Source organism: Symphodus melops, assembly GCF_947650265.1.
Source record: "Symphodus melops genome assembly, chromosome: 14".
NCBI lineage: Eukaryota > Metazoa > Chordata > Actinopteri > Labriformes > Labridae > Symphodus > Symphodus melops.
Genome location: NC_136704.1, coordinates 5,672,692 through 5,686,941, shown reverse-complemented (window position 1 = coordinate 5,686,941; position 14,250 = coordinate 5,672,692). Strand labels below are relative to the sequence as shown.

Here is a 14,250-nt window from a genome sequence, read left to right as displayed (position 1 = left end):
GGAGAATGTGGAGCATCCAGATGTATTACTCTTTGTAATAAGCCTATAGTGCTCCAGTCGACTGTGTTAAAATGATTTTAGACAAATATAGATATGTTCATTTTTTAAAAAAATATATTTTTGGAGCTTCTTATTGTCGTTTTTTTTAGAGCTAGGACAGTGGCAATAAAAGCAGAAATCAGGGAGAGAGAGAGTGTGTGTGTGTGTGTGTGTGTGTGTGTGTGTGTGTGTGTGTGTGTGTGTGTGTGTGTGTGTGTGTGTGTGTGTGTGTGTGTGTGTGTGTGTGTGTGTGTGTGTGTGTGTGTGTGTGTGTGTGTGTGTGTGTGTGTGTGTGTGTGTGTGTGTGTGTGTGTGTGTGGGGGGGGGGGGGGGGGGGGGGGAATGAGCCAGAGGTCGGATCTGAACCCGGGCCTTCTGTTTTAAATGAGAGCCCCCTGGTGGTGAATGCAGCCCAGCACCCCTGAACGTTTGAACAAATATACAAAAGCAACTGCAAAGACAAATGAAGCCAATGGATAAAAACATAAATTATGTCTATGTGATTACAGGCAGGCTTTTTAAATACTGTTTTTTGCATTCTTTACAACAGTAACAATCACGTCTTTGATATTGTTCTGTTAAAAAAAAAAAATAGAGCAGTTCCATAAAACACAGAATGGGGATATTAATATGTATGTTGATATTGACTTTTCCCTATTGAAAGCATGAGTTTATCAGTCCAAGATGTAGTAGTAGTAAAATGCAGAGGTTTTAGGTAGATTTTGGTGAGGTGTGTGTGTGTGTGTGTGTGTGTGTGTGTGTGTGTGTGTGTGTGTGTGTGTGTGTGGAGGTGAATAAGCAGATGGATAAACAGCAGAGAGTGAAAAAGCAGATAAGAGAAAGTGACATATAAGCGAGCCTGACTCAGCTCTCGGGCCTGTTTTGGTAACCCAGACACTCCGGTCAGACAGTCAGACTGCATGTGGGCACTCTGCAGTGACAGGCTGCTGGAGGACGGACCGTGGGTGGTGCTGCCAGTGATCAACTGTGGCACGCCGTGTGCATTCGGACAAACTCAGACATGCTGACACGCAGAGTGCCAAACAGCGAGGGCGAGGCAGGCCGGCCACAATTTATTGTCCTCTGTCAGCAGGAGAGCCAGACGGAGGAGGACCCCCCCCCCCCCCTCTTTTTTTTTTTAACAGAGTTGTTGATTTGTGCAATGATGCACATGTAACATGCACTCTGAATGACATCTGTCTTCGATAAGTGAGCCTGAGCCTTTGTTTTGTGTCATGCTCGTTGTCTTTGACACATGTTTTCGTTCCTCCGTGTGCTTCTCGGCGTCTTGATGCTTAAATCTGAGCATGCTCTGTACATCAGCGGCTGCACACGTTGACCGTAGAGTGGTCTTGGTTTTCAGGCTTGTAGCTGCATGTGCCTCGCATGCATTCCTGTGCGTCTGCATCACAGAGGTGGATAACTGGGTCGACCGGCCACATACCTCCCAGTTTAACAGAGTTATCTCACCGAGATCACCGTGGTAACCGAGAGTAAACAAACAACCTGCCCATAAGCTCATCAGAAATATAGCTCTGACTGAATGGGCAGAAAGCGACCACGAGCGGCATTTTGGCATTTTGCATGCGTTAAGCGCTGAACCCACGACATGATAATCCAGACAGTTTTGGGCTCGTTGGCCGTTATCACTTTATGAGTTGCTACACATGTCTTATCAATGTGCGTGTTTTCATCAGAGCCTGAGTTTGGTCTTGATGTTAAGTCATGTGCTCTGTGCGTTTACATGCTCGTGTGTTTTTTTGTTGGAAGCGCACGCCAGATAAAGTGCTGTGACTCAGCAGCCAGACGTCAGATAGCCTTAACTCCTTCAGCGGCTCACGCTGCTCTCTGCCTGCCGCAGCCTGAGCAGAGCACAGACACACTCACTGGCAGACAGAAGATACACACACACACGCACACACACCTTGTTTCCAGGGAGTTTCAGGGTCAGTGGTTCTCATTTAATCTCACTCTTTAATATTTCCGCTTTACAAACGGATGTGAAGCGGTTTGTTTCCTGTCTCGTCAAGTCATTGAAGCTCCGATAGATAGTAATGTGCTTGTTTGTTTGTGTGTGTGTGTGTGTGTGTGTGTGTGTGTGTGTGTGTGTGTGTAGACACCAGTACTGCGTTGGAGAATGGAGAGCAAGAAGCACATGGAGTGCAAAAGCCTGGTAAGACATTTCCCATAATTCCCTCTTGCAATAGTCAGCCTGCTGCAGCCGCCTGGTCATTTTCATCCACCGAGCCTCTTGGTCTTTTCTTTTCTCGTCTCTCCACCTTTTTTCTGTTCAGTTTGATTTTCTGTGTTCGTGTGTGTGTGCGCGTGTGTGTACAAGGCGGCTGCTCTTTTTTTCCAACATCTCTGCTTCGAATCTGAGCATGTAAGAGAATAATGCAAACAAATAAATGCACATACTCTCTTTCGAACATTCAAAGATGACACGACCATATGAACTTAGAAACGGATGCATAAAATAATAATTATGCATCACATACAAAAGCAGAAAGCTGTTGAAACAGTAAGGGAGAACTAGTCATGAATATTGACAGGCCAACAGTGACGTAGGAACTTCAAGGAAAAGTGACTGTCTTTGAAAAGTGTCAAATTGTAGCTTCCCTTTATCTCCTTCATCTCATCATCTCCAAATATGGATCCTGGTTTGACCTGGCTCATGGCCGTAGAGCTTGTGAAACATGCAGAGGCTTTTTAGGTCGGGTGCGATCACTTCCGTCTGAAGCAGTTCACCTACCCGCTTGCACCTCTGCAACACCTGTTGGCAGGCAAAATGAGAGTGATCTTTGAAAATCAACTCTGGCCCTTAACGACCCTCAACATCCAATTAGGACACTGCTCCATTACCGTCTTGAGTACCTTCAATCAGTGACTGAGGTGTGACCAAGCAGCGTGTGGAGGTGCAAACTCCTGCAGTTCGAGTGTCCACTTGAGGCGGGCTCCAGGATCAACCTTTACAGCATAAATGAACATGATTACAGCCTGATTCGATGTTGTTGTCACTGTCACACTATACAAGCGGTGGATTTTTGTCGTGTTTTGATTTTATGATCAAACGTCCACAGTTAGTGTCGTAGATGAGTTTATTGACAGGTTGGTCGAATGTAGCGCTTCACAAGGAGACTTTAAACCCTCCTCGACTTTAAACCCTGCTCAGCTTTAAACCCTCCTCAGCTTTAAACCCTCCTCAGCTTCACAAGGAGACTTTAAACCCTCCTCAGCTTTAAACCCTCCTCAGCTTCACAAGGAGACTTTAAACCCTCCTCAGCTTTAAACCCTCCTCAGCTTCACGAGGAGACTTGAAACCGTCCTCGGCTTCACAAGGAGACTTTAAACCCTCCTCAGCTTCACAAGGAGACTTTAAACCCTCCTCAGCTTTAAACCCTCCTCAGCTTCACGAGGAGACTTTAAACCCTCCTCAGCTTCACGAGGAGACTTTAAACCCTCCTCAGCTTCACAAGGAGACTTTAAACCCTCCTCAGCTTTAAACCCTCCTCAGCTTCACGAGGAGACTTTAAACCCTCCTCAGCTTCACAAGGAGACTTTAAACCCTCCTCAGCTTCACAAGGAGACTTTAAACCCTCCTCAGCTTCACAAGGAGACTTTAAACCCTCCTCGGCTTCACGAGGAGACTTTAAACCCTCCTCAGCTTCACGAGGAGACTTTAAACCCTCCTCAGCTTCACAAGGAGACTTTAAACCCTCCTCGGCTTCACGAGGAGACTTTAAACCCTCCTCGGCTTCACGAGAAGACTTTAAACCCTCCTCAGCTTCACGAGGAGACTTTAAACCCTCCTCAGCTTTAAACCGTCCTCGGCTCGAGGAGACTTTAAACCCTCCTCAGCTTTAAACCCTCCTCAGCTTTAAACCCTCCTCAGCTTTAAACCGTCCTCGGCTCGAGGAGACTTTAAACCCTCCTCAGCTTTAAACCCTCCTCGGCTTCACGAGGAGACTTTAAACCCTCCTTGGCTTCACGAGGAGACTTTAAACCCTCCTCGGCTTCACGAGGAGACTTTAAACCCTCCTTGGCTTCACGAGGAGACTTTAAAACCCTCCTTGGCTTTACGAGGAGACAGCATAAATGATCTGCTGCTGAGCCCCCCCCCCCCCCCCCCCCCACCGACCACATTACTCAGGCTCCACCCATTAATATTTACAGTCTGTCTGTGGGTGTGACCACAAACCATATACAACTGTGTATGGACTGTAAACTCTTCTGTTCATAAGAATGAGGAATATTGTTTTAAAGAACTTGTTTGAATCATTGATGCATAATAAAATGTTACCTATGGACAACAGGACATTGTCAAATGTGCGTCCTGATAATATAGAGTGCAATCCATGAAGTGAAGTGAACAACCATTGAAGTCATTGAGGAGCCCCTCTCCCTCATCAGTCCTGTAGCTGCTTCTGATGTGAATGAATGCTTCGAGTGTTATCTCATATTGGAGATAATTAGCTCGAGAGAAGAGATCCAGCTCTAGAGGGGAATATTTATCGTGTCTAATGAACCGACCCGCCGTTTTCCCCCTCTGGCTGTCTGAAATAGAGTGAGAGAAGAAGTGTGTGTGTGTGTGTGTGTGTGTGTGTGTTACGTTTTAGAAACCAGCTCATCAGATTTTCTTTTTTCCAATAGTCTGTCTCCTTTTCTCCTCCTCGTCTCTCAGCCTCTCACACACTGCTGATCCTCATTTCACTTTTTCCTGTCACTTTTCAGTCTTTCCATGTGAAGCTGCAGAGCTGCTGTGCATGTCGTTAGCAGAGAGGGGACTTTGCATGGGGCTAGACTTCAGAAGTCTTCTTTACTGAGAGCATGCTAGATTCCCACAACTGCACATATCTGCATCAGTCGGCTTACCATGTGTAGAAAACAGCGGACCACAATGAATGTAGCGTCAAAACGGAAAGGGAAAGTTTCTTTATTGACTGGACAGCGGACTGGGGTAGAAACCTACAGCCTGCATGCATATGGGGCTCTCTGAGCTAAACTGAGGCCACTTTCCAGCCCCATCATCCGCTCCCACCAAAATTAAGTCCTGATTTGTTGACGGTTCTAAAGATTATCCTCCCAGATTTCCCGTGGTGTGAGGTGTGTAAAGACTAAGTGATCCGATTTGCGCAAAATAATCTCAAATATTAAGCCTGTTTATCATTTACGATCCAATATCCTGTAGTGAGGGGCAACCCCCGACGTCAGCCAGGAATGCTATTGTGTGGAATGTCACGAGGAACAAAAAGACATGGACAACTGGGAAGCTAGTCGATCAAAGACGCTGAAACTGCAGCTAATTATTCCTCCAACTCAGCTCCAGGTCGCGCTGCATGTTCACTCCAGTTTTACTCCGTTTTCACAAATTCATGAAAGTCTCTTTATACTGTCTTCCTGCATTTTACATAAAAAGCAAACCGAAAACTTTCCCCACCTTCCGCTGTGGTCTTAACCTCGTCTTCATAAAGACAAACTGTAGAGGACTCGCAGCAGGACACCCACCCAGTTTGACAGGAGGAAGGGTTGGGGGTAAGGCTGAACGATTTATCGTTTTCTGATCGAAATCGCGATTTCAAAAAACCCGATCACGTGATCGCCAAAGCCGCGGTTTTTTGCAGCGCTTCTCCCGACTGACCCAGGAGCTGTGTCAATTTACACACGCCGTCTATTCTGTCCCTGCGTGTGTGCGTGACTTCTTTAGCCTGATACACAGCTCGACACATAGCTAACAATTTTCCTCCAATAAAGAAGCTGAAGTTTCTGTGTCCAGTCTTTAATAAAGGAAGCTGTTAAACTAAACAGACATAAAAACACAAGTTATTCATCTCATCAATATGCTAAACAAGCGAAAAGTCTGCTAGCTTGATGCTAACGTCTATGAGAGTATGAATAGGAATGCTAGCCGTTAGCATCGCGAACGTGTCAATTGTTGTCTCACGTTGTAACTTTATTAAACATACTCTAGAGATACAACACAAGATCTGAACGCTCACAGGCAAATGTTTCAGCCGTATGGCTAGAAGAAAATATGGAGACATTGTTGGCTTCTCTTGTTGCATAACTTCTGTGAACTAAGTCACCTACGGCAACCCCAAAGGCACAAAATACATCCACACTTATGACCAGATTTCTGTCAAACTGACACTAAAAACAAGAACATCACACCGTCTGTGTGTTTCTTCGTAATAAATAAATAAATCTGAAATCAATTCTTAACTTCAGTTTTCATTCTTTTAATTTAGAGTTCTGGCATTTGAAGTTTTAACTGGTATGATGTAATTTCCTGTCCTGTCTGTAAATGTTACTGTACATTGAGAACATTGCACAAGCTTGATTTGAAGAAAATCGTGATCAAAATCGAAATCGCAATTTCTGCCAGAAAAATCGCAATTCAATCTTTTCCTAAAATCGTTCAGCCTTAGTTGGGGGTCTGCAGGAGAGCGTCCATATTGTTTTTACTATTTAGCACTTAACATCAGCTCCATGTATGAATGTATTTTCGAGCTCAGTGCTCTGCAGCTGGATTAAAAAGGAAGAATAATAGCGTCTGGTTCTTTATTAAAATCAGGAACAGGCTTTTATAGATGAAAGTAATGACTTTAAAGAACTGTCATGTTACCGTGGTGAAGGTGATAAAGTCTTTCTGCGGCTCTTTCAAAATGAAACCACAGCTCTATTGTCTGCTGAGGAATTAAACTGGGATAAGCTGAGCGGCTGATACAGGTGCATTGTGGGAAGGATGCGTCTGTCCGACCTGCCCACCGCGTTCTCTCGTGTACTGTGTCATGTGTGCCGTGTGTCACTGAGATGACAGGAAGCCTGGTCTGTTCGGATGCTGGTGACAGTGGGAGGAGTGATCAGACGTCTGTGTTCACCGCTGAGCCGCGTGGCTGTTTGCATGGCATGCTTACAGAGCTTTATGTGATGCATGTGTGGAGAGAAATACATGTGATGAGAGTTCAGGTTTTTCCCCCCCCCTGCTAATTTCCCCATAATGCAACAGTAAGGAGCACAGCTACAGGAGAAAACTGTTTGATATGCGGGGCCGGCTTAAGCAGACGAAGCAGCCGGATTCATTCATCATTGTGTTTGCTGCAGAGCCAGGAGAGAGCACACAGGCGCTATATACTGTATATATTCTATAAGTAGTAACTGGGTCAGAGGATCGAGAGCGGAGGCTGAATCCTGGCAGGGCAAATGCAGATGTGTGTATGTGTGCTTGTTGTTCTGTGTGTGTGTGTGTGTGTTGAGATGCTGCATGTGTCCTTCAATGCATGCTGCCTCTGCATGGATGGTAAATGACCTTCACCGTGTGATGCTTTGCAAATATTTGACTAACACAAGGTAATGAGTGGCATTTAACCTTTAACCCTTTCACTTTGCTCAAGAGTTTAAAGAAGAGTTGGAGTTGATTTTTTTTTTTGACTAACCTGCTTTCTTCCCCCCCCTTTTTTTCTCTCCCTCTTTCTCTCCCTGTTTCTTCATCGGCCCTCCACATGAGCATCTTTTTTCTATTCATGCTCATATTTGTAAAATCTCCTCTTTATTCTTTCTGTGAAACCATCCCTTTGTTCTCTTAATTTGAATGAATCCATCTTTCTTTTTGGCCGCTCTCCTTTTTTTTTTTTTTGGGTGGAGATTTCCGTCTCCTCCATTCGTTTTTACTCCCACCCTTCCTTCCCTTTCCTCCAATCATTCTCTTCTCTCCCCCCCCCCCCCCCGCCTTCCAATCCCCCATGCTTCAGAGGACTAGAGCCCGCCTACATCGCCATGCCGACTGTCAATCAGCTGTGCTTCCGCTTCTGTGCACCTTTCCCCTCTCCCTGTGAAAAAAAAACCACACAAAATATAAAAATATAAACATGCACACACGATTTAGCCTTCCTGTGACTCTTTAGATGAAGGGCCTATTTCTCTCTCTCTCTCTCTCTCTGCCATGTCCTGGCTTCAGCACTCCCTGTTCCTCCACATAATACAGCTGCACTCTGAGTCTCTGCTGGGTGAACTGGGTGTCTGTTTTTGAGGCATGCATACACATTTGAAATTCAATCGTCTGTTGTTGTTTTTTCTTCCCTTGCCTCAATAGTTCTTTGACCAGAATAACTTGTTCCTCCCTCATCTATTTCTGTGTCTAATCGTGTATATATATTTTTTATAATAATAATAATATTAATAATAATAAGCCAGCTGTTACATGAGCAAATAGGTCAAATTGAATAATTATGCACATCTGTAGCCCTCTCTGTCACACACACACACACACACACACACACACACACACACACACACACACACACACACACACAGAGACACAGACAGTGTCCCGCAGCAAGCACATCGTCCTCTTGTCTGACTTCTCTCAACTAAATCCTCAGTGCTGCAAGCTGGACCCATCCAGACATACGCAAGCAAACACACACACACACACACACACACATGCACACACACACATGCACACAGACGAACACACACGCAGGCATATTGTTTCACCTTTACAAGGACTCTTTGGGTTATGCTCAGTGTGTTTTTACCACTTCAGACTTCCTTCATCGTCCGTGGACTCGATCTGTTTTATCACTTCTTTAAATGTAACCAAATAGACAGAGAGAGAGAGAGTCAATTAGAGCAGGAGCTTCCTTTGACAATCATGCATCCATTTTTAAGTCGTCACCTCAACTGATTCCATCTCTCAGTTTCTGTTTGTCTCAGTTTGCGCACCACTATCTCTGTTTGTTTGGATGTGTCTGTAGCTGTCTGAAGAATCTTTAAATTTACTGATACTGAGCTCTGGAAAGTTGCTGGGGAGTTGAGTTTTGTTTTCAGCTAAATTTGGTTGATCTAACCCTCAAAAAAAAAAAAAAAGATAAATAAAGGTTAGTAATGTTCCTCTGGCAGGCAAAATAAGCTTTTTGATTTCATTCACAACTCCTCTAGCCTTCTGATTAGGGCCCGACTAATTATTGGGCCCTATATGGATACTGACATCACGGCCCATATATCTCAGATGTGTCTTTGGTCTGTAGAGAGAGATATGGATATACACATTTATTGTGTTGATCCCTTGAGAGCAGTTTTAAACACTTGTGGAAAAAATAATAATGAAGACAAGATGGTCACTCAAGAGGAAAGTGGAACTGCAACAAAACTAGCTGATATTGATAGTCACTGGATTCCCAATAATCTATATATTATATTATATATATTACCGGCTGGCTGATTAATCGGTCAGGCTTTACTGTCACTGGCTGTGAGTGTATCTCAGTATCAGTACATTTATATCATTTATAAAAGAGAGCTACTCAGAGACAACATTTTAGTGCTCAGCGGTTATTGTGGTCGTTTTAGTTTTTAGATTTAGATTTTGATTATTTGTCATTGTCGATGCACAAAAACGAATCCTGTATGTACCACAAAGTTTTAGATCCACCCTCTTTGATGTGTACTTTTTATAGACCTGCCTCTCCGTGTTGTGTGTCTGCACCTTGTCTTAATAAACTGATATATAACACTCACTGACCTGGCTTCTGGGTTTCTTTCTTCCTCTAACCAACCTGAACTAAACCTCCGATCTAATGTCTCACTGCTGCTTCTTTCAGTCTTTTTTTTTTCTTCTTGTCCCAGTATTTTCTTTTTTCAGATATTCTTACAGTTTAGCAGCTTTCCGGGGCGCTCTGTCATCCTGGCTGTAAGCATTGCAGGCGCTGGGTTTTCATAATGTATAGCTCAGAGATTAGGAAATGGTTTCTTTAGCTCCTGAGAAGTGTTCCTTTTCTGCTAACAAAAAATATTCCTTTGTTCTTCTTACATTTTTCAGAAGAGAAAAAAAAACTCTATTCTAGTCTCTTCACTCCTTGCTTTGGTTTAGAAATACAGACAGCAGAGGTGTTAATAATGAAGTCCGCCTTGTTTAAAGAGTTCTGTCAGGTATTTTATATGAACGTCTCTTCCACAGTCGATGGCAGACTGAAGTCGGGTTTCAAACATGAAAGGTAAAATGAATTTATGATGCAAAGAGCTGATAGAGATAGCATGACTGGAGCTTTTGTGGCACTTGGACATTTAAAGGTCACATATAACACTGATATGTGTCCCGAGTCTGTGTACAAACCCCCCACATTGTGACAAAAGTTTGTAGATTTTCCCGTCATGACATCACAAAGGGCAGTAGCCCCTCCTCCAGGTGGGTGACACTCCCACAGCTCGGTGTCTGCATTCGCACCGTAAACAATAGGACATGGATTATGAAAGCCAGAGCCACCCGAGTCCTTCCAGAGAGGGGGCGTGGTCACACACAGCTCATTTGCATTTAAAGCTACAGACACAGAAACAGCCTGTTCTGAGCAGGGCTGAAATAGAGGGGTTTATAGACATGATGGATGGATCAGAGTGGATTTACAACAAGAAACTTCACAAACATGAGACATGTTTTGGGCAGCTCTAAGACTTATTTAAACATGTTGAATTGGAGTATATGTGACCTTTAAATTCCGGTCCAGACACTTGTATGTTTATTCGTGCAAACTTGTGTACATCATTTTTAAACATCTGTTTAAACAAGAAGATGATTTAAGAGGATTTATTAACTCTTAACACAAAGAACTGCTGAGACTGATGAAAATGTCGTTGTTCTCCAAGGTCAAATAAGGAAGTTAGAATGTGTCTCTCTCAATTCTGTCTAATATTTTCAGTAGACCTGATGATCGATTTCAACAGAGTAAAAACGAATGACCTGCTTACTTTCTGCCACATTGAAACCACATAACATATGACCTTGTTGAGTCCACTCAGCAGATTACCTTTATATATACGCTGTTGTGTTGCTCATGCTTTACCATCCTCTAAAACCTAACCTCCAGAGACCCAGCTGACCTGTGGGATCCTCTCTGTGAGCTGGGCCGTGTGTGTGTGGGAGTCTATGTGGGGCAGCATGTCCTACTTACACTCAGAGTTGTGTAGTGTTTGGAAAAAAAAAAAAAAGAATATACAGAAAGCTAAGAGAACAATCGTACATTCATGAAAAACAGAACCCTGAGAGGACTGCTTACCCCAAAACGTCTCTTCTCCTCCCCCTCCCTTAAATGTGGTGAGAGGGAGAAAAATAACTCAAAATTGAACAATTCTAAGAAAAAAACTTGAGGAGTGCTGTACATGATGTATAAATAGAGCCCCACACTCGTACAGAACATCATGTGCATCTGCCCACGCACAGCGAACACATACATCATCTTTGAACTCCTGCCATGCCTGCAGCATGCTTTCTACATAATTGATCGTCTGTAATAAGGTGTTACATCATGAGCTCCATGAGAGTGGAGAGCGCCAAGCTTGTGCAACATTTTGGTCAAGACTGGACTTGACTAGAGTTTTGCCCCTCGCCCATCGCGTCACCAGAGTAATGACAAAACCAACAGGTGATGACGGCGGGCAGGCGAACGTTGCAACTCGACTTTTTTTTAATCCTCCTCATGAGCAGGAAAATGATGATGAATATTTGAGATGTTATAATTGTGTAAAATGGACACGGGTTAGAAAGGTTTCAAGGCAGACGCAGAGAGGAGCACATCCCTTATTGGGTGCTCGGTCCTTAAACACGACAAGGTAAAGGAAACGCTAACAAGGTCCGCACACCAGGAAGCTCCCGTTTAAACGATTTCTGGATCAGTGACACTCTCCGGATCTACTGTCGCCTTTGTCTCTGAGGAGAAATAGTTGTCACCTTATCGACTGTGCATGTATATTAAATATGATCACTTTTGGGACGGGATGTTCCAGTTACCTCACTGCTTTCCTCCCACTTTCAGTAGATGTGTATTTAGCTGCTTCAAATTGTTTCCTGTACTGTTTGATTCTGAGGAAGACGTTGAAACGTTACTCCTTTGCTCTTTATTACATTTCTTCTATTAAGTGATTTGTGTGTCTTGAAGAAGGAGTCCACTGAGTTATTTAGGTCCCTCTCTGGGAGCACTGACCTCCATGTTACTGAGTGGTTGAAGTGCAATAGTTTAGCATGTATGTTAGCGTTAGCTTCCAGTTGTCGTACCCGTTAACCTCTTAATTAAAGCCCAAATCTCTGTCATGTTTAACTAAGTTTAGAGTGGAATAATAACAGTGATATAGCATCAGGTGAATTATCAGCTGTTATGTTATAATGAGTGTTACAACCTCACAGAGCTGCTTGTGTGGCTGCAGACTCTTCAGTGCCACGGTTACAGAAACATCTTGTACAGATTCATAATTCTACATTTTCTGTGTTTTTAGAAGTGAACATGTAGAGCGGCGTATGGGGGGAAAAATGAAAAAAAAAAAAAAAAAAAAAAAACTACCAGTGTGTGTCACCCTTCAAAAGCCGACCTTGCCCTCGCCTACTTTTCATGATGTCATAATGTTTTTGTTTGAGTGACAGACCGTTACTCTCTAACTTTTAGCTGAGCACATCACCATCTTTGTCAAAAATGTGACTCGCGCCGTCATCCCGCTTTACTGGAAGAAGTGATTTGGTGGAAAATGTCGGATAAATCTCCTTTAAATATTCATGAATCAACTTAAATCCCTGAGCTGGGGAGTAAAAAAAAAAAAACCCTAATTCCTCCTTTGCTGATGTCGTCTGTGTAGACAGAAGCTTTTCATCAGCTCCTCTCGCATGTGAAGGTGTGTGTGTTTGTTTTTGAATCCCATAGCACAACATTTGAGAGTGTTCATGTTTGACTGAATAAATGGCTTCCTCTTTGCTCTCCTGTCAGAATATTTGGGTTTGTGTGTGAAATATGAAAGCCTCAGATTTGCCTTTTGAGCTTTAAATGTGAAATGATCCGGTTTTGGAAACATCAACATGGGCAACTGGAGATGTTTTTAACTCTCTGCTGCACTCTGGAACGTGCACTTGTTCGCTTCATCTGTTGATTTGACAGGTACTGACTGCACAGTCCCTGCTGGTGGTGGCTTTAACACAGCCCCCCCTGCTCTTCTCAGTACAATGTGATCCATGACAGTGAGGATTGCTGGAAAGCGGGATAGCTTGAAATGCAAATGTGAGAAAAATGGAAAAATTATTTGTGATAGCAAAATTCCTTAATCCTGCTAAATAAAAAAAGTCAGATGTGCAGAAGGTTGAGAGAAAGTTATGATAGGACCGACATAGCCCCAGACAGATTGCCCCAGTGTTGTTGTCTTCATTCCACACAGACAAACAAGGCGTTGTCATTCGGCTAAGGCAAAGAGCCGAGGAAGAGACCATGACATATTAAAAAAGAAGCCAGGATGGCTTCCACTCACAGCTCTGAGTGTCTGTTTGCACCGAATCCCATCAAACAAACGCCTCTTGGAAAAAAAGATTCCAACACAGGACAGACGTCACATCCAATGCACTTTGCTTGTCTCCTTTCTGTTGATGCACATTCATCTCCGACACATTGAATTCACTGTATCTGGCCCTCGACGTGTCGTGCGTCACAGCCTGAGATCGGACTCGGACAGAATGTGGTGACATGGCTGTGAAACTACTGCGTCTGAGAATGTTGGTTGGTCATTTTAGGTCCTGAAGGTAATATCCGTCATTCTTAAGGCTGGTTCACACGGCAGGATTTTTAAAATTGTCGGCCAATATCCCAAATTTTAGAGACCACACATGGCGATAAATAATCAGAGGTGTTACAGTTTTGGTCGTACAGTGTGTGGTGTGCGGCCACACGGCAACATCAACACACCACGCCGATTTCACTCACAAACATCCCCCGATCAGACGGGAAATCTCGCAAAACCTCTCGAGATCAAACGTAATTCCAGAGTCAACAAGTTGGATTGTTTGATTGTGGCCTGATTTCATTCATCCATCTCTACACATGGCTAGAGTATTGAATAACCGTGAGCTGCGTATTAGCTTGTTTGCTCTGAGGTTTTTTAGCAGACACAACGGTATTTGAATTCTCTCTTTATATAGCTGACACTATGCTATGCTAACTGACACTTATGTATCACAGAGTATGATTACATTATTGATTGTAAGCATTCTATTATACAGTGAGCATTAAAAATCCTGGAAAGCACAAAAAAAAAGATACTTAATAAAAATGCAGTTGGACACAGTTGACCAGACCAGGTCAAAAATAAGGACTCTTCAGCTGCTTTCACACTTCATTTTAAAATATTACTGGTTTTTAAGTCCCTTCATAGTCTAGCCCCCGCCTTATTTAACAGATCTTTTAACCCCCT

General features: G+C 43.5%; 1 protein-coding gene across 10 annotated transcripts in view; it reads left to right on the top strand.

Moving 5' to 3' along the window:
* LOC306834810 (uncharacterized protein) overlaps positions 1 to 14,250 on the top strand; it is a 106,418-nt gene that overhangs the window by 28,754 nt on the left and 63,414 nt on the right. For 9 of the 10 annotated variants that reach the window (XM_079361019.1, XM_079361022.1, XM_079361026.1 and 6 more), the window contains exon 3: positions 2,156 to 2,212. The exons of the other annotated variant lie outside the window; for it this stretch is intronic. In XM_079361019.1, the coding sequence (XP_079217145.1) occupies positions 2,156 to 2,212 (57 nt within the window). The remainder of the gene's footprint in view (positions 1 to 2,155; positions 2,213 to 14,250) is intronic. 10 annotated transcript variants of the gene reach the window in all.